Below are 25772 nucleotides of genomic sequence, written 5' to 3' on the forward strand. Positions count from 1 at the left end.
GGAAAAACGTGCATTTATTGAGATACAAATTATCTAGCAACACGACAACACTTGTATATTTCAAGAAGAAGTTGAACTTCTGTGAATAAATGTCTGAATTTTGACAAACCTAAACCAGTTGATAAATAAATGAATTGCAACTTTTTTCTTGTATTAAAACGTTTTACCCCCTCTGAAAAATAGTGTAATTTTTGTAGTGTTGATTTATTTAAAAAATATATATATATTTAATATATTTAAAAGCACTTGGGTGTTACTAATTATTCTTTGTAGCACAGAAAGATCCATTTTCCCACCCAATGAAAAGTATAACCTTTGTAAAAGCAATGATTATGATATTTTGATACAACTTTTATATTGGATATCATTAGATTATACAGGTGTACCAAATGTTTCTGTTTGTTGTGGCCTATTCATCAAATCTGCCATCCTGCATTGCTTAAAGGTGACATAATGTCATGTATTGTTTTGATATAGGACATGAACTCATGGTCACTTTTGCCCACATTAGGCGGATGGAAAAGCAATGGAAAGATTCCACAAGTGTCCTGCAAACACATGACTGCAGTCAAGTGCCTTGGGAGAACCAGTTGTTCCTCCTCTAGACCAACAAAGGCACAATACAGACACCATTTCCCCATATGTGCTTTAAGTCCGACTTATTGAGCAAACGTGTTGTGACACAATGTTCTGACCTGTTCGCATACATAGCATTATTAACACATAATTTTAAAGCATTCACCTGCATTCAAGCAGTCCGTTTTCACCCTTGTCTTGTTACTATGTTACCCTAGAGGAAGTCTAATTAGACCTAATCTCCATGACAACGTGTTGCGCCTTGCTGTGATTACAAGTGGTTTGGCTTAATGGCGCTGATAGAACATCAACCTGTGGCATCATTTGAATTAGATGGCGGTTTGACATGTAGACTGTTGCAGTGGGTGGGAATCACACGCAAAGAAATCAAAGAGACAGAATTAGCTTTTGAGTGCCTTTGTCAAAAATGTCCATATTTGCCTGTCACGTATTGATGACAGATGACCATGCAATACTTTGCCATTACTAATATTTGCATTGGTCGAGAGTGTATCAATCACAGTGTTGGCTTTTTAAGCCATAAAGCTACACTAAGGCACAAGTGTTTACACTGGGAAAGACTGATTCACAGTCACGAGTTTGCCCCAAGAGTTTCCATAGTTTCCATACATATGTTTCTTAAAAGGGTTAATTGAGCGACCCCTGGAGCCTGGCCTGGAAGTGGGGCTCGTTGGCAAACGCCTGGTGGCCGGGCCCCATAGGTGAGGTGCCTCAAGCATCTGATTAGCACACCCTCCTGGTGAGGTGTTCAGGGCGTATAAACTAGCCAATGTCCACATCATTGATAAAGAAGAAGAGGAAAAAATGCAAAGCATGCTAGGGCTGTACAATATCTCAAAAAAATATCGATACCGTGGTAATGGCCTTCGCAATATGTATATTGCAAAGACATGCAATAATTTTCTTATGGAACTGTATTCTTTTATCTGAATTTGACCAGTCAGATGCAGACTAAATGAACACCGCCACCCAATAATTGGACATCATCTGGGGGAATTACAATAAATTAGCTAAGAACATATTGAGCTTTCTTATTTTAGCCGTATGAAAAAAATGTACTTCTTTCATTAGATTTCTTTAGGTACGTTTTAAATATCGCAATAATATCAATATCACTATAGTCAACATCGATATCGCTTGTATTTCCAATATCGTGCAGCCCTAAAGCATACCTGATCTTATAATTTTGCATTATCCGTGGCGACTGGGATGTTAGAATCGTGTTTCTCTGTCCTCACTTTGTCACCGCTTCTGACAGTCCCTGCGCCAAATTTGTGCCGAAGTAGAGGTTGTGCGTCTTCAGCATGGGGTTCCTCATCGCTCACTGCTCTGTGATGTACTTTCTGTTGCCCGGGAAGTCTGCCGTTTGTGGTGAGTGCAAATGAGGATACCCGGGATAATTTGTCTACATTTATTGTTTTTTCCTGCTACAAAGACTTGGGGTTGAACATCTCACTGAAGTGGTTGCACAATAGGATTTCATAATGTGGCACATTCAGCACCCGTTTTACCTACTCGTTGCACATTGGATTATGGCCTCATAGTTTTTGTGATACCTTTAGCCCAGTCAGATTCTGCAGCAAAGGGCTGTCTAAATGCCAACGTGATAAGTGGTTGTTGAGCAGCCGTCGCTAACACTCTATTGTGATGCCGGTGTGTGAAATAGGTGGCCGTGCTTCACTGATGTATTTCCACTCATAGGACTTTCGCCCGTGAATGTGCCTACCTCCCTTAATGCTTTCGTCCACAACCTTCTTCCGTCATTACTGTATTTTGCAGGGTTGCTAAAATGCTCCCATCCATGCGACTTACATGATCCAGGATGGTTTTCAACCGCTATACATGACTACCACTGCACTTGACTATAGTTATTTAGGATTGAACATGCTGTCTTCAAGTGAGCCACATGATCTTGGATCAAAGATGATCCGTTGCACCACTATTGGCCAGTCTACATTTCATCAAATAGTCTGTTCAATCACTCATTCATTCATAATTACAGCTCTCAGTCGTAAACTGCATTCTCAGTTCACACATCAATAATTACACATTTCAATTGTGTTGTCGAAGGCATCTTTGAACAATGACTAGCTCCACTGAACCCTTCACTTTGTGTGCTTCTTGTGGGAACTGCTTTATAGCTGATTGTCTTGCAAGCGTGGCTGACTGACTGACCTTGGACGTCCGGATGGAAATGCTATGAAAGTTGTTGCAGGCCGTCAGTATTGTTTTGTCTGCTGAACAAAGAACTAAAATGTAATTTTTCACAGGGATTTTACAAGAGTATGCTTGCAGAGATTCTCTGTTTTGACTTGTTCATGCACGCAAGTCATCAAACTGTTTTTCTCTTTTACGGTACCAGTTGCAACCAAACCAGCGTCCCTGAAAGACTCTTATTTGTTGCTGCCTGTTGTGACTTCTGTCCTGGGAAAGCGTGGGTGTTCCCTGGCCCATTGCCTGCCTGCCCGCCTGCCTGTCATCTTCACCAGTGCACTGCTTGGACTCTTGTTGTTTTCCAGGCTGCATTAGCTCTTATCTGCTGCCCTTTTTAACCCTGGATTACTAAGCGTGGTAACAGGAAGCCGATTTCACGTTAATTTATCAGCCAGCTAATATTAATGGGGACTTGCTAATTGCTTGTACCCATACAATTGCTTTTTTCACAAGTGACGCATGGACTACAGTACATGAAACCACTGTGACATCAAAGCCAAAAGCTAAGTAGAGCTGCAGTGTTTTTGGATGTACAGATGAGCGTTAGTTTCTGATAAACAATAGGCTAGGAGGGCTGCACAATATATCGAAAAAATAAAGATATCACGATAATGGTGTTACCGCAAAGAGCCAACGCCATACACATACACTTGGTGCATTGATTGTCGAATGTAATCTGTTCCATCTCTACGTTCAAACGAGCCCTCCACACACTGTATTGCTCATTTTCTGTAAAACTGATTTTTTTACTCACAATCTTATTGTTGGCCGAAAATTACATTTTCATCAGACAAACCGATGTACCAATATCAAAAGCTGATGGTTTGGTTTTATCACGGTCTTGATGTCACAGTATGATATTTATTGCAATATTGTGTGAAAGCTCACACAGCTTAAAAATAGTTGGGTTAAAAATATCACAATTTGGGGTCAAAAGTGGACCGATCCACTAACTGGGACCCATCTTCTTGCATTGCTTTGGGGGTGTTTTGTACACAACTACCCATTTTTGGGGTTGTTTTTGCAGAAAATAAGAACACATTGACCTTGTTTTCTGCAAAAACAACCCCCAAATTGGGTTAAACTGACTCAAGTAGAGGATCAGGCCATTTTAGAGTGCAACACTGCAGTAAGCCTCATTGTATTGCTGGAAAGTTCACGGTACACGGTCTGGTAAATAATTTTACAGTATCATATTTCTTATTTTTAGCATTTGAAATCTGATACCACCTACTGACAGGGATTTCTTTGCTTATCAAGTCAGAACACAGAACACTGTGAATAAAGGCAACTGGTATAGAAAAAGCCAAGTAACAATAATTAAAAAAGATAATCACCTTGTTTGTTTCTTTTTCTGTGCTTACTAAGATGCTTAAATTGGAGGGCAACTTATTTCTAATGTGTTGTCTGAGGCAAGGGGTTGAAGTCGGACAGAGTGGAAGTCTCAACCACGGACACTGCTCCCCACCAGACGACAGCACGTCGCGGTGACATATCTATTTTTATTTATAAATCGGAAGATAATGTACTGTGGCTCCAAGCGTGCGTGGCCAGCTTTTGTTAACATAGCTCCGCGGGAGAAATGTCACGTGCGCAAGTCAGCCAATCATCAGTGCATTTTTTCAGACGTGTCAAATTATCACGTGGGTTACGCAGCCAATTGGGTGCCTGTATTGGCCGCGTAACACGAACCTGGAAGTGAAGTGCTAAAATGCCAGACTGGCAAGTAAAATTATTAAGAAGAACGGCTCATTATTTTGCAGAAAGACAAGACCACGATGATAGCAAGGAACTTTTACCGAACTATTTCGTGCTATCCACCCCTCACCACATACACAAAATGGCGCCCAGCTAAGCTCATTTTTGAAAAGGGCTTCAGGAGACGCATCCGGCTCGCGAGCTGCGGGTTGGCCTTGCCTGGCCTATGCAATATACATATCGCAGACACGCAATATTTTTTTTTATGGAATTGTATTTTTTTTTTATCTGAATTTGACGAGTGAGACGCAAATGTGCATCGCCAATCAATAGTTGAACATTTTAAAATGAATTACCTTAGAATGCATTGAGCTTGATTATTTTTCTGCATGAAACATTTTTTTTTTCTTTAATTAGATATGTCATATCTTCCGGAACATATTAAATATCGCAAAAATATCATCGCTGTATTCAACAACCATATCGCATATCACATGTTTTTCAAATATAATGCAGCACTAATTTGGGAAATGTATGCTTTTGTGAAAATATGCTCCTTGAAGCGATTGCTCGCTTAACTTGTCTTTGTCACAAGCATTCAGACCAGAACGTAAGCTTAACCGATTGCTTTCCCCCCTTCCTTGTCTCATGTGTAGCAATTGTATTATCATGTTCTATTGTTTTTTCCGAAAGGTGCCTGAAGTGATCAGTAGCATTCGCCAAGTGTCCAAATCAGCCCTAAAGGAAGACACCAAACCAAAACAGGAAACTGACGAGGCCTTCTACAATTCTCAGAAGTTTGAAGTGCTGTATTGTGGCAAGGTGGGAACCGGATGCAAAATGAATATCCATTGTGCCAACTGCCATCCTTTGCATGACCGTTAACGTGCATACAATTGCAGGTGACGGTGGGGCACAAAAAAGCTCCGTCCACTCTTATCGATGACTGCATCGATAAGTTTCACCAACACGAGGTGAAGCGCAAACGGCAACTCAATGGCCAACGAGGATCCGTGGACAAGGTCCCTGTAGAGTTCACTATTGGGATGGGAGGAGATCCACTGTCCTCTGCTTTGAATGAGAAGAATGAGGATCCCGAAAGTCTTGGAGGGGATGGCACGACTGGTAAGAGGCGCAGTTAGTGGAGACCTACACCAGTAAATGCGATACAGAGTACAGACATACCCTTTTTCAAAATGTGAGCGACCCAACACATGATGTGTGTTCTTTCTGCTCTCCTGTATCTTGTATCTGTATCTTGTATAACACAGCACACCATACACAAGCTCGGCAACACGGCCATTTTCAGTTTGCTTCCTGATTGGCAATCGTTCCATTTCACAAAGTCTGTGGTTTGACTGACCTTGGTGTTAACAACACACGTAAGGATTTTTTTCCACAGGTTTTTGATAGTTGTCCCCAACCGTTTTCTGAGAAGGTCACACACAATCACTCAGGATAATCACTCAGGACCTGGGCGAGTAGGAATCTTTCTGACCAGCCTTCACAGTGTCTTATTTTACTGTATGGGCACACCCATAGTGGGGTATCATGCTAGTACAAGCAAGGAAGAGCTACGGCTTCTTTGCAATTTTGCCAACTTGGCGATGTTTTCGCTATGTTTTGCGGCTTTCCCAATGCCTTCAAGCAACTATTTTTCCAAAACAGAAACTAGTAAAAATGACAATAGTGGTCCCGATGTTATAAACCTTATTCATTCCTGTATGGTGGAGGGAAGATGAAAGATTTGGCCTGGTAATACTGTATGGAAATCTACAGTTTCATATACTGCCAATATTGATTATTATTAAGTTATCACTGTATCATTATTCTGTCAATAATATTATACTTCACACTTATCTATATAATTGGGAGAAACTTCTGGCTAGGAGGAACAGCTAATATGAATTGATGGCTAGTGCGGACCAACGTACTAATGGTTGACTGACTGACAAACTGATGAACTGAAGATTACAATTCGTCATGAAAAAATGACAGACTGACAAATGACGAACGTGTACCCAGGCCGCTGATAGATGGCGAATGATGGACCCGAAAATTTTTGTAAAATACGCACCTCTGGTAAATATAACAAAACATACCATATTGACACTCATAGCAATTAGACAATATGCTTTTTTTGAATACTGTCAAAATAATAGAGGAAAAGTTGAATTTAGCTTGTTGGCTTGGCCCTCGGCAAATGTTCAGTTTCTCATGTGGCCTTTTGCCAAATTAATTGCCCACTCCTGTTTTAGAGACAATCGGGTAATCCGGGCATTTGCTGACTTTGATCCGATTACATGGCAGTACATATAAAAAGGCCACTTGGTGAGATCTCCCTTTTCCCTCTTCATTAGTTGTCTGTCCATCACGTTTCCATGGTGAGTAGTTTTACTGTATCAATCCATTTTCTATACATCTTATCCTCACGAGGGACATAGGTGTGCTTGAGCTTATCCTTACTCACTTTTGGACAAGATGCGGGGTACACACAGTCGTGGTTGCGAGCCAATCGCATAGCACAAACATACAAACGATTCACACTCATATTCACATCTAAGTATAATTTAGAGTTGACAATGATGGATTCATCGAATGTGGGAGGAAACCAGAGTATCTGGAGAAAAGCCACAGAAGCAGGAGGAGAACATGCAAACTCCACACCGAAGGCCAGATTCATGATTTGAAGGCCAGTACCTCGGAACTATGAGGCAGATGCCTTTGCATCGTGTAGCTTTACTTTATTTTGCATGTAGTAGGTTTACTTCTTTTATATTTATATTACATTTATGAATGTCAAAATGTTACTTAAAACATTGCCTTTACAGCAATACAGTTTGAACCTGAAACAGGTTAATTTATTTTACATGGTTTCATACATGAAAGCAATCAGGTTCCACGCTGATTGAAATCCTTGTTTACATCGCACTGAATATAATTTGATGACGCTATCCTTCTCATTTAATTATGCAACCTTAAACAAGGAGTTTTTTTTTGCATGTTGCAAACTGCTCCTCAATCAAGTGGTGGGCATGCTCTAATAAATGTTTTTATATTCGTACAAACCCCGGCTCTTGACATTATGGTGGTTCTTAGCATGCTCCCCCGAGGGTGCCAACAACACTTCAAAATGTATACACTTTACACAAACTTCCCCCTGAATCAGAAGTAAAAACGTACATAAAAAACTTTTGATGCATATTTGAAAAAAAAAAAATCCATAATTTTTAAAAATGTTTTTCAAAAGCAAGCTAGCACTGCCATTTCATCTGTTACACACGCATTACATTATTTATTTAGCTTTCTTAACACAGTGCTTATTTCAGTACAGACTGAGGACCTGTTGCACTTTGAGTCCTTAGAGCCACTGAAAAGAAAAAGAAATATGAGAGTGAAGTTGTGCAACTGGAAAAAAAAGGTTATATATAGCCGACAAAAGCTCTTTTCACCATGATTTACACATACAGTACATATACTGTGCATACTTACGAGTGGCATAAACTCAAGTAGTATCCAAGTAAATAAACCCATCTCTGTCATTTCACCAAAGCAAAGAAACTGAGGAAACTGGGTAAATGGCTTGAATGATGATTTTAGAATTCTTCTCAACCTATTATAATTAGAAATGAGATGTTTTGAAATTTCAGACATAGTTAACGTGATCATTGAAGGACTGTAGCTAATTAATTGACTTTTTTGTTGCTCGGATAAATGGCATAGACGTGCTCTTTGGGTGAGGTGTGAGGTTTTACTGTATTTAAGCTCAGTGTTGACATTCAAATTGTGCCTATTGTTAAAGTGGCTTATTTTTTTTTCTTGATCAAATTAATTATTTACTTTTCCATGTTCAGTTTGTTAAGTACAGTTCAGTTGTGTTGAACTCTTAATGTAAACTACATTTACATTCAATTTTTCAAGGAATATTTTTAAACATTTATTTGAATTTTAACTCAACTTTTGTGTGCAGTAATTTAAAATGTAGTGTTATTCTTTAATTATCAAACTTTACATTACGTTATATTGGCTTACAATAATATTAAATATACTCTTGAGAAATAAACCTCTACCTTGTTTTTGATTAACATAGAGGCCTGCTACGCCACTGTGCATTGATATTGGTGATTATGGTGCACTTTGGGAGTTACCTTTATTTTTTATGTAGGTGGTATCTGGTGTCGAAAGTTTGAAAACTACTGAACTTGATGATGAAAATGCTGCCTTGACTGATTGTGTCGCAGGGTCCGGCATGTCTGTCAGCGGCAGTCAGAGCAGCCTGAGAGGAGCGTTCCCAGAGTGCATCCAGGAAGATTCAGGTTTTCAGGAACCGCAGGAGTTCCGCACGCGCTGCAGCAGCCTTGCAGGAAGTCTGCAGAGGAAAGCCGGAGAAGGCGTCGGGATGGACCCTGCACGACGCAGACACGCTAGTGCTCCCAACCACGTTCAGCCCTCCGATTCGGACAAAAACAGAACCATGCTTTTCCAGGTAGGCCTTTGATAGCTTGGTTTAAAGCTTTAATATAGCCTACATACCATAGAGTCTAGCTGCATGTCGACACTGAGTGCATTGATGCCGCAGCAAGCATTCAACAAGTTACTTATTATCCACATTTTCCCTCCTTCACACTTCCCGGCCTTCAAAATAAACGCATACCAGCAAACCACTACTCAGCAGTTTTGCTACGACGTATTTCCGGAAGTAGGAAAGTGCATGATGTGCCAGTCTCATACCTGAGTGCTGCGCCTAAAAAGAAGCCTTTCACCGAGTAGGCTGAGATTAAATTTGGTCACACGCATGCGGGCCGATTAGTGGGCCGGGCTAAAATCCACTTCCGGCCATTTTTTTAAATTTGTCACCCTCTGCCCCAAAAATGGGCATCCGGCCGGGCCGGAGGGTCGGACCGGTCCGGCCCAGGGACGGACTACCCAGCTCTGGGACTACGCTATACATGCTCCAGTGTACATGCTGTATACATTTGAAAAATGATGAAAAGAATAATAGAAGAATTAAATACAGTATACCCAATTTATATTCTATGAAAAACAAACATTAACATATTTGTCACATTTATGACCTTGCAAGTTATGTTGTATGGCACTATAAATTACAAATGATCCATCTATCTAAATCTAAATAAGATCTCTTTCTTCATGTTTTTTATTTTTTATTGTTATCGGCAATAATTACCTTACTTTTGCAAATTCATGCATTTGATTGGACAGCAACAATTTGTTGAATAGAGATAGCACACTTTTTGGATTTCGTCAGAACAGAAGTGGTGCTGTCTTGATGGTCTACACTAAATATACCCACTGTGCAAAAAAAGCCTCCTGTAAATCACTTTGATGTTCACTTGCTAGGCAGTGGTAATGCACTGCCTAGTTGTGTTGAAACTCCTCAGTGTTGCTGTGAAAATAAGCTGCTATTGGCTCCGACACTTTTTTTTCCTCATTCTTTCATTTCTTTCTTCTTTTTTGTTATACAATAAGCAACGTGAGCCAGCTGCCGTCCCTCATGCCACATTTCCACACGAGGCTAATTATAGCCAGCCACTCAATATGTGACACTGCAACACACTGACATTGATTTTCAGCATGTGCGACTGCAGTCTACTTGTATTTTTGGAACCTCACTAATGCTGTTTGGTTGTTTGTAATGGCGTGACTCAGCTTTACTGAACATGTTTTTTTGTTTGTTTATTTGTTTTTTTACAGGTTGGGCGTTTTGAAGTAAACCTCATAAGCCCAGACAGCAAAACAGTGGTGCTGGAAAAAAACTTCAAAGACATTTCATCTTGCTGTCAGGTTGGTTTGCTTTCTGTGCCAAATGTAAACAAAAGTCTCTAGATATTTTACACTAATAATTAGATTTTCATCAATATCATCATGATGTAGAAGTACTGCCCAACGAGATATTAATTTCAGAGCTCTGCTAATTGATGTTAATACAGCATAACATTTAAGCGTGTCAAGCGCAAGATAATGAAATATTACTATCTGAGTAACTATGTGTCCTAGGCTTACAAAATTAAATAGGTTCGATGAGAGAGAAAGCATAATTGAAGTCTCCACTGACCGGTATGAGGGCCTGCATGACGTCACTGCGATGGCTGATAGCTGAAGTTTGCATGTAATCGAAACAACGGCAATTTTGCTACCAGAAAAAGATGAACAGTACACATGAGATCAGAATTCCATCTTCTATTTCAAGGTGTTTACTTCTGAATGTAGTTTTATGTCCATGGAATTGGAACCTGCGTTTCAGATGTGGGTATTGCCTGTGCAGTCTACTTCTTTGCATTAGTTAGAAGTGTGACGAGCATGAAACACCGAGAGCTGTCCAGTGGTGAAAAACATGTACCGTATTTTTTGTCGGTTAAATTTGATGGTCGATTAGCTGTTGATTACCGTATTTTCCGGACTATAAGTCACATTTTTTTTTCATAGTTTGGCCGGCATTGCGACTTATACTTTGGAGCGACTTATGTGTGAAATTATTAACACATTACTGTCATGGATTGTTAGTGCTGACTTGTGACTTATGTTTTGGCTCTCTCTGCAGGCGCTTTAATGCTAAAGCGCCTGCAGAGGGAGACAAAACATCATAAATAGTCAGCACTAACAAGCCATGACAATTACTTCTATATCATTTCACATGTTATTGTAACCAACATAAAGAAACATAAGATACATCCTGAAAGCTATTAAAATGCATGAATAATTCAAACGGTTAAAGTCTAATGTTTTGTTAAACTAACAGGTCTTGCTAGTCGAGGAAGCCATCTTATCCAAACAGCTAAACATTCACAAAAAAACTCCATAGACTCTAGGTGTGCAGCAAAGTTGCCTTTTTATATTGTGAAACTGCACAAGAAACAGAAAATACTATCAAGCTATGCATTACATACACATGTATTTTCATAGACATGAACAAGATGACCCTATGCTAACGATTAGCGATTACTATTAGCATTAGCAATAGCGATTAGTATGTTCAGTCAACAACCTACTATCATCCACAATTCAGCTCGTATATAAATGTCATTACACACAGTTGTCTAAGTTAGTTTCAGGCGATGGTTGAACAGGAATGAACCACAAACAGGCAGACATGCTAACGATTAGCAACCGCGATTAGCATTAGCGATAGCAATTAGTATGTTCAGTCAACAACACAGTACAATGAGCCACATTTCAGCTCCTATATAAATGTTGCATGCTCATTACACACAATTGTCTAAGTTACTTACAGGCAATGGTTGAACAAGAATGAACCACAAACAGGCAGTTGCCTGCCTCTGGCTGGGGTATTGCATCATGCAGCTACACAAGGAGGAGCACACTCAGTAGAGAGACGAAGATATGATTACGACCGAATACATTAATGCTTTTGGAGTCTTGGAAACATTCTACATGGTCGGGGATAAATAAAAGACTTATTTAATTGATCTTCAACCGTTTTGGTGAGTTTAAAGTTATCTTACCGTAACTTTCTTGTATGCTACATGTAGCATCGAAGCTCGGTGGAAGTTATGTTTACTAAGTGCACCATTTCCTCCAAAATGCGACTTATACTCCAGTGCGACGTATATGTTTTTTTCCTCTTTATTTTGCATTTTATGGCTGGTGCGACTTGTTCTCCGGAGCGACTTAGAGTCCGGAAAATATGGTACAGGTAATTGTGAAGCTGAGCGAAGATAGAAAATCAGTCAGAGCTGCTGCATAAACACTGGCCATTGACAGTGTAACTGAAGTGGAATGTTGTGGAGAAGAAATCAATCTGAAATCAGTACGAGGTAACAGTGACCACAGGTTTGAGGGCTTTCAAAAGACTCTGGCTCAACTGTTAGTGACTTCAGCACAGCAGCAAGCTCCAGAAGCCAGGAGGCAAGTTCCTGTCCACGAAAAGAAGTGCAGACTCTGTGCTCAAGTGGCTCAGTGGTAGAGTGTTTGTCTCCTAACCCAGAGGTTGTGGGTTTGATCCATTGTGACCATATCGAAGTATTCTTGAGCGAGACGCTAAACCCCCAGTTTATCTAAGTCATGATGTGTGTCTGTGTCATCAGTCAGTAAATGCAAAGTCAGTGTGAAGCGCTTTGAGTGCCTTAATAGGTGGAAAAGAGCTATACAAGGGAAAGACCATTTACAATTTACTAATACAATAGGGGAAAGTATGTGACATTGATTACAGATCTGGAGGACCCTCATTCTGGTCCTAAATAGAAGTTTTCAGTCAAAGTTTTGTTTCAAATTGATTCTTAACCTCCTTTCAAATTGATTCTTAACCTCGTTACTCAAGAAACCCAACCTAAGGACGTTGAATGGTATTCAATGCAAAGCCAATTTGTCCTCACTCTTGCATTTTCAACATTTTGACTGATTGGCTCCACGTCCAAAAATCTCATCAATCTTCTACTTCCTTACAGGCTATTAAGCAAACGGACCATTTTGGATTCATCTGTCGTGACCATTCAGAATCCGGTCCCAGCCAGTACGTGTGCTTCGTTTTCCAGTGCGCCAGCGAGTCTCTGGTGAGTTTTTGCTATATATAATTTGGCAAAACAAAAAACTGTTTGATTGTTTTCATTTTTACAAATTGAAACATGTTCAAAGGTGGATGAGGTGATGCTGACCCTGAAGCAGGCCTTCAGCACAGCTGCCTCCTTACAAAGCAATAAGACATTGGTCCAGTTATGTGAGGCTTGCCCCATGCACGACCTCCACAAGCTCTGCGAACGCATTGAAGGTACAGTAGAAAGCTGTTTTCCTGTTGCGTATTTATACACAATAATGACTTGATTATGATTATTTTTGTCATTGTCTTTGTGTTCTGTGTTGTGTTCTTCTCCCAGGCCTCTACCCGCCCAGAGCAAAGCTGGCCATCCAGAAATATCTCTCCCACTTGCCTGACAATGAGCAAGTGGAGATATTCGAGCGAGTTCAGGTCAAGTTAACATCCTCACAGAATAGGTTTGGCTGAGTGAGTTACTCTAATGGCTGCATCTCATCTGTTAATGTATTGAATCTACAGAGACTGAAGCCCAGTACAGACCAAGAGGAGAATGAGCTGGTCATCCTGCATCTCAGGCAGCTGTGTGAAAACAAGCAGAAGACCCACCTCCACATTGGAGAGGCCCCTCAGGTAGCTGCATTTTCACCTTCAAGTACCAGGAACGTAAGGTTGTTGAATGGAGACGAAACGCAATGAAATGTCATAATTTCACGGTTGTAGTGACTAAAATTATCATCATTATCACAAAATGAAAATGTCTGTTATTTATTGGCAGTTGCACACGTCAAAACATGACGTACATTTGCGTTTTCAGAAAAGAAGCAATACATTAAGGCTCAAATATTGCAAAATTGCATGTTTTAATTTTTAATATAGTACATAAATGAAATATTAATAAAACGTGAAGAATATTGGGGAATAAATACAAAAATATTTAAATGAAGTATACACAAGTATTAGAGCTAAATCGAACTGCGTGACATCTGTCTATCTATCTATCTATCTATCTATCTATCTATCTATCTATCTATCTATCTATCTATCTAATCCATCTATCTAATCCATCTATATAATCCATCTATCTATCTATCTAATCCATCTAATCTATCTAATTTATTTTATCTATCTATCTTATCTATCTATCTTATCTATCTATCTTATTTATCTATCTTATTTATCTATCTATCTTATCTATTTTATGCAGTGTACAGGGTGACCTTCTAGCTCTGGCTCTTTTCTGGCTCTCACTGTTGTGTCGCCACTCTCCTCTCCCGCATGCAACAGTCAATAACGCCCGTGCGTAAGCTCATGCTAATAAGTGGACCGAACCGAACGCAAGTGGACCGAACTGAACATGCCATACCGAAACATATTAATACAAACACAAAAATCTGAAAAATTTTGGAAAAGTAAAACACATTAGACAAAAAAAACCAAAAAACTATGTAATATGTCAAATGTAATAGGACAAAACTGGAACAATATTAGCAAAAAATACTAATTAAAAAAGCCATAGTTATTAGGAATAATTGAAAATTTTATTTTAAAAGAATTGTAAAAAGGTTGAGTAATACACACTATAAACCTCAGATACTGTACTGAAAAAATACACAGTCTTTGCAACAACATTTTTGAAAATAACATAAGAAATAACTGGAAAAAATCTAAATATTTGATTTAAAAATATTGGTTGTATTAAATATTCTGCTAAATATATAAAGTAAAAGAAAAATATTATAAAGTAAAAAAACAGTCAAACAACACACACGTTTGAAAAATACAATACAAAACAAAAAAAAAGATAGGCCTCCAATGGAATTTTTCAAAATGTTTTTACGCCAAAAGTGGGTAACTTTTTTTGTTCTCAATTTGTGTAACGGTTAAAAGGTTACTTCAAACTGTGCCTTTCCAGTTAATATATGCTTCTGTTAAATTTGATTGGCAACACGGGATTGATCATTTCCTTCCTGTTCAATGTTTGCAGAACGCAAGCAACTCGGCAGGGGACGGCGCGGCCACGGGTAGCCGCTTCAAACTGGACGCCCTGAAGAACAGGGCTCGCTCATCTCTCACCAGCTCTCTGGAGAACATCCTGGCCCGGGTAGGTCTTCTTGCCTGCCCGCCTGCCTTGTTGCGTCATCGTGCTCCCCGGGGATTTAGATTGACCCATATCTGTATGCAGAGTAATACCTCAGACTCCCCATCCGGGCTGATCTGAGGTCTGAAAACTCCTCTGCCATCTGTTATTTTGTCACAGAGGCAAAAGAAAATGAAAAGGCCACAAAGGAGGGCTTGAGCCGACCGACATTGGAAGCTGAGCCTCGCAACTGCGAGGCAGACGTGCTAACTACTAGCTCCCTGTTCCACCTCTTTAAATCATGCTTTTCATCAAATTAGTATTGTCCCCAACAAACCAAAATGCCATTGGTTGATGTAGTCCATTGGATCTTAAGTAGTGAATTTCTGAAAAGTATTAACAACAAATGGTTGTAATTCCCAATTTTCTCACTTGGTAAAGAAGCTATGATCTGCTTTGTATTAGAATCTATTGGGGGGGCGGGATCAAGAAGGTACAGGGATACATCGTGGTAGTTGCCCTCCAATCGTTTGTCATTTTGCGTTATTTACATTGCCATCTGTTTGTGAGCAGAAGTATGCAAAAAATAACTTGTGGGTTTGGTGGTGTGGGGGCGTGGCCCAAGAAGAAAACATTCATTTTGTATTTATATACTGTATATCACCTCTTTGACGTTACAATTTTAATTTGTTTGTTTGTTTGTTTTGGATTCCCTATAAAGTGATGGTTTTGGAATATGAGGAATTCGCTTACGGCAGTGCCATTAAAAAAAAAAAAGTCTTTCCCTTCGTAACATACTGTGGAACAAGTTTTTGCATGTCACCTTAATTTGTTATGGACTTGTGCATCATACTCGATGATCAAATCACTTAATGAAAAATAACTAATATGTGGTGGAGCTATGGTTGTTGACCACCATTAATAGAAATGTATTTTGTGTCACTAAGAGCATATATTCATTTTTGTTTTGGTGACTGTTTTTGTGAGCATAAGTACTCATATATTCAGCAAATTTGGGCATTTTGGACAATGGGTGGATGGACGTATCATTGATTTATGCAACTGATTTAATTATCTTTTTTTGGGTCATTCACTTTTCATTCCAAAATATTTTTTTTTAAAAAACCCTCCAATTTGGTGCTGACTAAGTGACTAAGTCACAACTAATGACTTAGTATTTGATTGATTTGAAATGTCTGATTGATTCACACTATTGATCTTCTTCAGGGAGCCAGCCGGATGCGGGGCCGTTTGGGAAGCATGGGAAGCATGAGCAGCTTTGACAAAGTAAGTGTCCTTTCAGAGGGACTACAAAATTCCCCTAGGAAGGATTCTGGGAACTGTCACCCATCACCCTCCTTTTTTTTTAACCCACTGGCTGTAAAAAAAACTTGTGATAAATGACGCAAATCTCAACGGCGGTGGTTTTGCAGTCACGTTGTGGCGTTGTACCGCTCCACGCTCACGTGTTACAGAGGAAGCCAGAGACATTTGTGCTCTGGTGTCACTGTTGTGCAGAATGTTGAATGAGAGTACGATGCAGTCCCTGTGACTGCTTGACAGACGTATAGCTTGAAATATTCAATGCACACTGGCATGGACGCGTTGACTTCACACAGTGTTTGCTGTGCTTTCTCCTCTCCCCATTAATCCACAATTGTAATCGTAATAGCTACATGCATGCACACACTTATTATTACTCCTTCAAGTCATCCTTCAAAGTGTCATTTGTCTGTTAATTTCAAATTCTAAAGTAAACGCAGATGTTTTCAGTTAAACACACAATTTAATCAGTCTACTTTCATGAAGGACTACAGAAATTAGAGAATATCAGAGGATTTGGCCAATTTTAAATGAAATGAAAATGATAACTCGATTGCCAAAATAGCTGTCGGTTCAATTTGATGGTCGATTAGCTGTTGATTACCGTATTTTCCAGACTATAAGTCACATTTTTTTTTTTTCATAGTTTGGCCGGGGGGGCGACTTATACTCTGGAACGATTTATGTGTGAAATTATTAACACATTATATCGTATCACTTTCCTTTTCAAGGTCAGCAAACAATACACCAAACAACCACAGGAGGACGTTCTAAGGCGGCATATAAACCTGCATTACATATTGAATTTACAACGGGCAGAATAACCTGTAGTATATATAATTTCACATGTTATTGTAACCCACATAAAGAAAATAAATCCTAAAAACTATTAAAATGCATGAATAATTCAAACGGTTAAAATCTAATATTGTGTTGAATAAATAATTAAAATAGTATGGTAAAAAGACAATTTGACTGTCTATCAATCCATCTATACAAAATAGTTTACTGTTCCTTTAAAAGGCACCGTGCTTGGCTGTGGCATTGCATCATCAGCCAGCCACACACGCACGGAGCCGAGAGCGGAGGAGACGAACAAAGAGATAATTACGGCCGAATACAAAAATACTTTTGGAGACTTAAGGACAGCATGTGGGCTGTTGGTTAGCTTGTATGCCTCACAGTCAAGAAGTCATGCTTGTTAGATTCATTAAACACTTAAAATTGTCCATTGGTGTGAATGCGAGTGTGAATTCTTGTTTGTCTACTCATGCCCTGTTTTTGGCTGGTGACCGGTCCAGGATGTGTCCTGCCTCTTGCCCGAAGTCGGACGGGATAGGCTCCTGCTCATCTGCTAGCGCTATTAAAAAAAAAAACGGATGCATGAATGTTCTTTGAAGACACACTGAGCTTGTTCAAGTAACTTAAACGCATAGTTTTCTACTAAATCCTACTTATATAATAATAATATATAATATAGGTCTGTCAAAATTAAAGAATTAACTATGGAGATTAATTTAAATTTGATAACGCCCCAAAAAAATTTACTCAGTTAACTCAGTTTAATTTACTTCCTGTAGCAGCTTACCTCTGTTCACACTGCAGCCAAACCTAGAGAGTCACTGTCGCAAAAACTGACTTTGACGTAGTTTTACTTTAAAAAGTTGCTTGACAGCTTATTGGAGAAATCCAAAATAATTTGCACAGTTTGCACAGCCAAATTCAAATACCATATTAGTTGTATGTCTTTGGTGTATCGTTCAACTGTTGTATTTTACAGGAAAAGAATCGTATTCAAGGATCAAAGAAAGCTATTACAACAGTCTTTGAATTGAACTATAGTTTTATTTTTTTTCCCCACATTAATTCCAAGATTTTGCTCAAGTAAATATTTGTTCCAAGCTTTGTAAAACAATTTTAGTTGAAAAATGCGATTAATCGCAATCAATTATGGACAATTTTGCGATTAATTAATTAATAGTTTAAAAAAAGTATTGTTTGACAGCATAATATATGTATCCTACTTATCATCGCTGTCCTGTGAAAAACACTGTCCAATTTGGGATTTAAAAAAAAAAAAGTATTTTCACGTTAATGCGATATCTGTAACCCGGGTACACCATTCATGTAAAAATAACGAAAATGAAAAAATGGACAGTGTTTTTCACAGGACTGCAATGTTTCATAATAATGATAATCCTATAGAAATTGGGATTGCACAATATTTTAACATTTTAAAATGTTTTTTTAATGTCTATTGTTTTACAAAATTAATTCAAGGCAAACTGAGCTTTTAAAGTCCACTACTCCCTTTTCCCTTTAATCACAGTACCAATAAATTCTCATGTGAATTGGCTTATTCTGCAGCAATAAGAAATATTCAGTGTTTTGTTGAAATTGAAAGACAAACTCAAAAAATATATCACACATTGTACTTTTTACAATACTTTGCTTTTTGTGTGAAAACTCGCTAACTTCTTATTGAAACCATTTTTTTTCCTGGAGAAGTAACAATGCTTTGAAATGTTTTCAGGACTATTTTTAAATAAGACATTTAGAAATTGAATTTAATTCAAGAGCAACAGAGCTTTTTGAAGCATCTCAAAAACGTGTTATGTTTTCTGCCGATTACAGCAATACAGCAAAAATCACAATATCTCATTATTGTAAATTATTGTGATAACAGGAAGCAGGAAGTCTCTCTACTCAAGATTTGTAAATGCTTATATGAGTCTGAAATGGATGCATTGATACACAAACTGAGATTTTTCTGTTTCACGGCTAATGGTATTTTGTACAAAATCCTGCACATTAAAATTTTTATTTTTTTTTAAATGAGTAAATGGTACATTTGAACAGCAGTACCTTTTGATGGCATCAGGATGCCAGTCAGGAACTCCCAAGTCAGGATTTCCACTTCTGCTGAGTCGAGCTTGTGTTGACTTCCTCTTATTTTTATTTTTTAACCCCACCACCCATTAGAGGAAAGAACAGCGCGCATGCTTGACCTTGAGTCTACTGACCTATCAGTCACAATCAAGTACACATTGAGCAGACACTCAATATTTGGTAGCACTCATTGGTGGTAAAAGGAAGAACGAGATGCTGCTTCAGTCAAACATGTCAGCTCCACGAGGTTGGGCGGGGACAGCACCAACAAAGTCACATGATACTGTTGATTAGAATACAATAGATGAGGGAGTTGCACCGGCAGAAGTGTGCGAGTGAAGTCCCCGAGTGGACACAAATGAGTGTCGCCGTGGTGGTTTGTTGACGAGGTGAGTGCCCAATTTGACGTCGAACTATTAGCGGACTTTGCTTTTTTAACAGACTGTATTTTATAGTGGCTGATGCTTTCTCTTTACTCAACTGAAGATCAGGGAAGGTGTTTATCAGGTATTGAATTTTCGTCAAGAACTGAGGCTAACTGGACAGAGAAAACAAGCTCCCCGGACTACAAACGTGGACACACAAGATTGTGGCAAGACCAAATATCTATGTTTACTGCAACGAGCAACAGCGTTCAAATGTTGAAACTAGTTTGAAGAGGTTGATGTACCTTGTGACTAAGGGAGGAATTACGATACTCCACACTTGAATTCATCTGACAGACTGTATATCTTCAGTAGTTGCTGCTGTTTTGGTTAGCCGTATGTTCAATTAGGCTCAACTCTTTGATTGTGTGTGAAATAAGACATTATTTAGCACGTAACATGACACTCTCAAAGAAGTACTAAATTCTCCGGCATCTAATCTTCCCCAGCAGGATGAGGAATCCACGGGTGTCTCCCCACCGGCTTCCCCGCCCCCTTTCCCAGATGACGACCCGGAAGCAAGCCAGCAGTTCCGTCGGCGCGCTCACACCTTCAGCCATCCGCCCGTGAAGAAGCGCATCTCCTTTGAGGGCCAGACGGGCAACCTGGCCAAGCAGGCGCCTCTGCGCAGGCAACATTCGTCCGCCTTGGAAGCCTTGCAAAGCAGGTAGCGTGATGTGAACGCTGACAGTTAGCGTATCTGTGAACACACAAACATTCTTATCAGAATTTAGTAGAAAATTCTATGAAAAGTTAGTTTAATCCTTTTGACTCTTTACATGACACTATTTAACCACACACACGTGAAACAGGAGAATATCTGATGGTCCTAAATGTACTGTGAACCCCTGCAATTCGCAGTCAGTCTCAGTACCAAGTGCATGCAAATTTCTGCAAACAATTGCTGCTTCCCTAAACATTATGATTGCCAATATCAGTAGCTTAAACCATAACTATACCAGAAATGACCATCCCAAAACACCTTAATAGCATTTCAAATGCTTACAAACATTGCTGCACCCATAAAAAAATACATTACAGTAGACACATACACACTATGCAGTACTTGTATGTACACATCTACAATTCTGATGATGAATTACTGTAGTAGAGCATTCTGATGTAAGCAATGAACATTTCAATGCACAACAAAGCAGAGGAGTAACATCAATGGTGCCGATGCTCCTGGCGTGTCTTGTGCTGTTTGGAAACGCCGCTGCTTCTTAGGCCGAGGTTGTTTAGAGTGGCTAACGGTTCGGTGTTTACTGACCTGAAACCGCTCAGTCCGCGCACTGACAACATGAACTGGCTACCATAGATTTAGGGATGTTTTGCTGAGATGTTGTTACAGACTGCTCTGGTTTTGACGCCTTGATTAGTCCTAGTTTGGCAACCGTGTCAGGAGCCAAAAGCAGCTGCAGCAAACATGAATTCTATTTGGCCATCAAATCAGGCCTCTCCTGCTTACTGTCAATCACAAATTTCACATTGCTGATGCTAGATTTGTGATTTGGTGAGTGAGTTGAGGGCTGTGAAATGTTGCCGAACTACTGCTATCACACAAACTTTCTGCCTTCACAAGTTTGGTTGACTGAACAACTAGTTTGATGTTTTTTGGCGTGTTTATGACTGCCCGTAGACGTTCAGTGTGTCCATGAAAGAGACTCTTTGATACAATAAATATCATACTGTGCCACAAAAATGAAATAATATATATTTTAAGGCTTTTTCATTTTTTTATGCCATATTACAGTTGCCAATATGGTCTGGGAATAATGGAGGATAGGTTAAAAAAATCTGTGTAATTTTAAGGTCTTATTAATTCAATGTAATTTTATTATTATTAATGACACAGGAATATTATATTCATATCAATGACTTTTTAAAAATTGCTTCCTCAAGCGATCCCTTACATGTTATTTTTTCTACTAATTATAGTGCTTAATTTTTGTATGAAATTCTACTTATACATTTATTATGATTAAATAAAACTTAATCGATTAAAATTCTAACGCAAACAGTGCTTGCACTGTTTAACCAGGCACAAATGAACCATACTTGGCTTTTTAATCCCATAAAATGTACAAATTCCACTACAAGGCAAAAGTAGTTTCATAAATGAATTAATGCTTTCTCATGTAACACCCTAAATATGTTTGTTTTCTATTAATTGTATTGATTAATTGACACTGACTGTTTTAATATTGATATGGCATTAATTAAAAGTATTATAAACTATGTTGTGCAACCTTTGACATATATTTGTAACCTGTCATTTAAAACTGGTATCTTCCCATCAAATTTGAAAATAGCAAAAGTTATTCCGATTTATAAGAGTGGAGACAAACACTTATTTACAAATTATAGACCTATCTAGTTACTACCACAATTTTCAAAAATTCTGGATTTGCACATAGACTTGACAATTTTATTACAAAACACAATATTTTACGTGAAAACCAGAATGGTTTCAGAGAAAAAAGGACCACATCTATGGCTTTAATGGAACTTGTGGAAGAAGTCGCAACCAGTATAGATAAAAAAGAATTTACTGTTGTTTTCATTGCCCTAAAAAAAACTTTTGATACAATAGATCACAACATATTAATGGAAAAATTAATATGGAGAGGTATAGTATAAGAGGTTTGGCAAATAAATGGGTTCAAAGCTATCTAAATAACAGGACACAGTAAGTACAGTTTAACAATTTAAAATCAAACGAGTTGAAGATAATTCACGGGGTCCCTCAAGGGTCAGTACTTGGCCCTAAACTATTCATACTCTATATCAATGATATCTGATGTGTTTCTAAAGTTTTAAAACAAGTTCTATATGCTGATGATACAACTTTGTACTTCTCTGGAGAAAACCTTGAGCGGCTCCTGAAGACTGTGGAAAAAGAATTAAATGTATTGAAAAACTGCTGGTTTGACAACAATAAATGATCTCTGAATTCAAACAAAACAAAGTATATAATCTTTAGTACCAGACAAATTAAAGAACAAGTCAAAATTATCGTCAATTCTATTGAAATAGAAAGAGTATATGAAACTAAATTTCTTGGAGTTATTATACATGAAAAATTATGTAGGAAATCACACATAGAAAATGTTAAAAGAAAAAATTCAAAAACTATAGGTAACCTTTATAAAACCAAGGATATCCTAAATAAGGCATCTTTATATTGCTCATTATTACTGCCATACCTGGCATACGGTGTGGAGATATGGGGTCATACTTACAAAGCAAACACTCAGTCTATCTTTAAGCTACAAAAAAGAGCCATACTTACTTTGTATATATGTAAAAATAAGTGTTGTTTTTAGTTTAGTTTGTATTTGCGTTAGTGAACAAGTGGTAGGACTCTATACGTTTTTTTACTTCTTCCTACTCCCCTTCAACATATAAATGTTATTGAATTAAGGTAAGTATTGATCTTTTATTTTGATTTAGTTTTTCATGTTTTTCCATGTTGTGTCTATACATATGTTCAACAAATCAATCAATCAATCAATTGTGCGTATTATATTTTCGTAAAAAAAAAAAAAAAAGATCCTACAATATAACATTTAAAATTAGTGATTGTTTTCATACTTCATATAAACATTTGATGAAAAATCTTTACATATAAACTAACTTACTAATCATGCTTTTTTTTTTTAACAGAATTCGACCAATTTAAAAAATATAACATTTAAAATTAATGATTGTTTTCATACTTCATATAAACATTTGATGAAAAATCTTTACATATAAACTAACTTACTAATCATGCTTTTTTTTTTTTAACAGAATTCGACCAATTTAAAACAGTTAAAAGCATAGAAAAACTGAATCATATGTAAAAGCTAACTTTAAAGGAGTAAGGTTTTGTTTTTTATTTTTGTTGACAACACAGTGGTAGTAGTTGACATTGATGAAGGCTTGTTTGTTTCACTAAATATTAAGCACATCACACTGTCCTCTTTTTGCTGCACTTTGATCTCCCCACTCTGAACAATGGCATCACACGTTTCCAAGCGTCCGCCCCTCCCCCTCCCGTCCAAAAGTGTATAACGTGTTTGTTTTCCATGTGCGGGGGGCTCGCGCAGTCCCGTGGCCGTGTCGAGAACGCGCAGTTTATCGGAGAGCCAGTCCTTCAGCCTCCCCTCCTCCTCCTTCTCCGCTCCCACTTTCCTGAAGAGCATTTACCAGGGCTCGCTGGGCTCCCTGAGCTCGCTGACGGACAGTGGGAGCATCAAGAGGTGACAGGATGATGATATATAGATTTTTATTTTTGGGGGGGGTATTGCTGGGATGTCAGTAAATGTTTACGTGTTGGCTGTCCAAACCTTTTAACACCCAGCTTTTTTTTTTTTCTTCTTCTTTCCTGCTTATCAGCAGTGAGAAGCCTCATGGCCTCTTCCTGTTTCGTTCCAAAGTAGAAGGGGACGCTGTTGTGCTTGCATGCGGATGTGGAGCTCTTCTCTGCATGGCTAAACTAAACGCGTAACCCGATTTGGAGCGTTTTGTAATTGTGTCACATTTGTAATTCAAACTGGGGCCAGAACAGACGCATCATTGAATGTGGCGGCGCTCAACCGAAGCGTGGCCGTCCGCTTTGGCACAAAGTAAAGGTTAATGTTTACATTATTAATAGGATTCGTTGGAGCACACCCTTGTGAAATGTCACTTACGCACTGTGAGGATCATCCTTTGTTATTTCATTGAATAAATCATGATTTTTATATTCCCCCTGATTTTTTTTCTTATTTTAAAATTTTGCAAAAATAAAGTTTAAATGTATTTGGAAATGCTGTTTTATTGCGAGAGTAAAATAGAAATCTGTGCTCTGCCGTTTTATTTTTCAATACAAAAGTTTAAGATAAAACAATAAAAACAACAACAATAAAAATATGTAATTTTCCAAGGATAACATCAACCATTTATGAGAAAATGTAATGAAACCAAAGTCAAAATAATAGTAGGAAAACATTTCACAGGAATACAGTTAAAAGTTTACAAGAAAATGTAAAGAAGAAGAATGTATTAGGACAAAAGTAAGGCCTGTATGTTCAAAAGAGATTTTCATGAGAATGAAGTTGGAATTGTGAAGGAAAAAATATTAATTAAAGTGACTCAAAACATTGCTGTCACCAACCTTTTTGAACCTGCCAGCTGCTTCTTGGGTACTTATTAATGCAAAAGGGCAGACAGAACTTCTGAAATGACACATTTTGCTCAAAATACCCTTAGTCATGTTGGTGACCCCTGCACTAGAATCTAACTTTTACAAAACAACAACTTTATTCTCATAGCATGACAAAATTATTATTGTAAAATGACAACTTAATTCTCATAATGTTGTAGCTTCTAAAAAAAGGACCACAAAAAATACATTCTTATTATTATTATTCTTTAAGTATTGGAACTTTATTCTTTTAGCATTTTGACCTACTTCATGTAGCATTGAGACTTTTTTTAATGGAGTATTCCAGTTTAAGTCTCAGAAATTTACCTTTCATCCCACAGAAATCTGACTTTTTTTTCATAGTTTAATTGCAACTTTTTTTGTGACATTACATTATTATTGTAATAATAATATTTTTTCACAAAAAAAAAAATTGTCACTCATGTAACCTGACTGTTTTTGTAACAATGCATTTTTCATACATTAGTACATTATTCTCATAATACTGTGACTGTACCTTGACAAAATAAGACTTTATTCTTATAATGCTTCAACTTCTTTCTCATAATATCAACAATTTATTCTTGGGAAATTTTGGGTGATTATTCCCCCCCTCCCTCACACAAAAACTACTCAACCATTACTACTACTAAGACGAAAGGTTAATTAGCAATGGTTAGAAAAAGGAAAAGAGGAGCGGGTGAAGGAAGTGAAAGTAAAGCGTTAAATGGTTGCTTCTATGCAGGAGTGAATTGAAACTGGCAAAGATGTGAATGGAGCTGCACTTAGCATCTTATAATAATAGAATAAATCATAACTTGAAAGTATTCATTGACTTGCTGGATGCTTTCTTTCGCCAAACCCTTG

The 25772-nt window shown here is 38.1% G+C and overlaps 1 protein-coding gene across 7 annotated transcripts in view; it reads left to right on the top strand.

Moving 5' to 3' along the window:
* tbc1d4 (TBC1 domain family, member 4) overlaps positions 1-25772 on the top strand; it is a 56443-nt gene that overhangs the window by 11215 nt on the left and 19456 nt on the right. For 5 of the 7 annotated variants that reach the window (XM_086051086.1, XM_086051085.1, XM_086051089.1 and 2 more), the window contains 11 exons: positions 5203-5331; positions 5412-5634; positions 8751-8995; positions 10225-10314; positions 12936-13040; positions 13123-13255; positions 13362-13453; positions 13541-13651; positions 15006-15122; positions 16326-16385; positions 20185-20402. In XM_086051086.1, the coding sequence (XP_085907212.1) occupies positions 5203-5331; positions 5412-5634; positions 8751-8995; positions 10225-10314; positions 12936-13040; positions 13123-13255; positions 13362-13453; positions 13541-13651; positions 15006-15122; positions 16326-16385; positions 20185-20402 (1523 nt within the window). Of the gene's footprint in view, positions 1-5202; positions 5332-5411; positions 5635-8750; positions 8996-10224; positions 10315-12935; positions 13041-13122; positions 13256-13361; positions 13454-13540; positions 13652-15005; positions 15123-16325; positions 16386-20184; positions 20403-23826; positions 23980-25602; positions 25606-25772 lie in introns of all 7 variants that reach the window. The other 2 variants (XM_086051092.1, XM_086051090.1) reach the window with 2 other exon arrangements.

This window comes from Filicampus tigris, chromosome 14 (genome assembly GCF_054856515.1).
Source record: "Filicampus tigris isolate MCC_2025a chromosome 14, RoL_Ftig_1.0, whole genome shotgun sequence".
NCBI lineage: Eukaryota > Metazoa > Chordata > Actinopteri > Syngnathiformes > Syngnathidae > Filicampus > Filicampus tigris.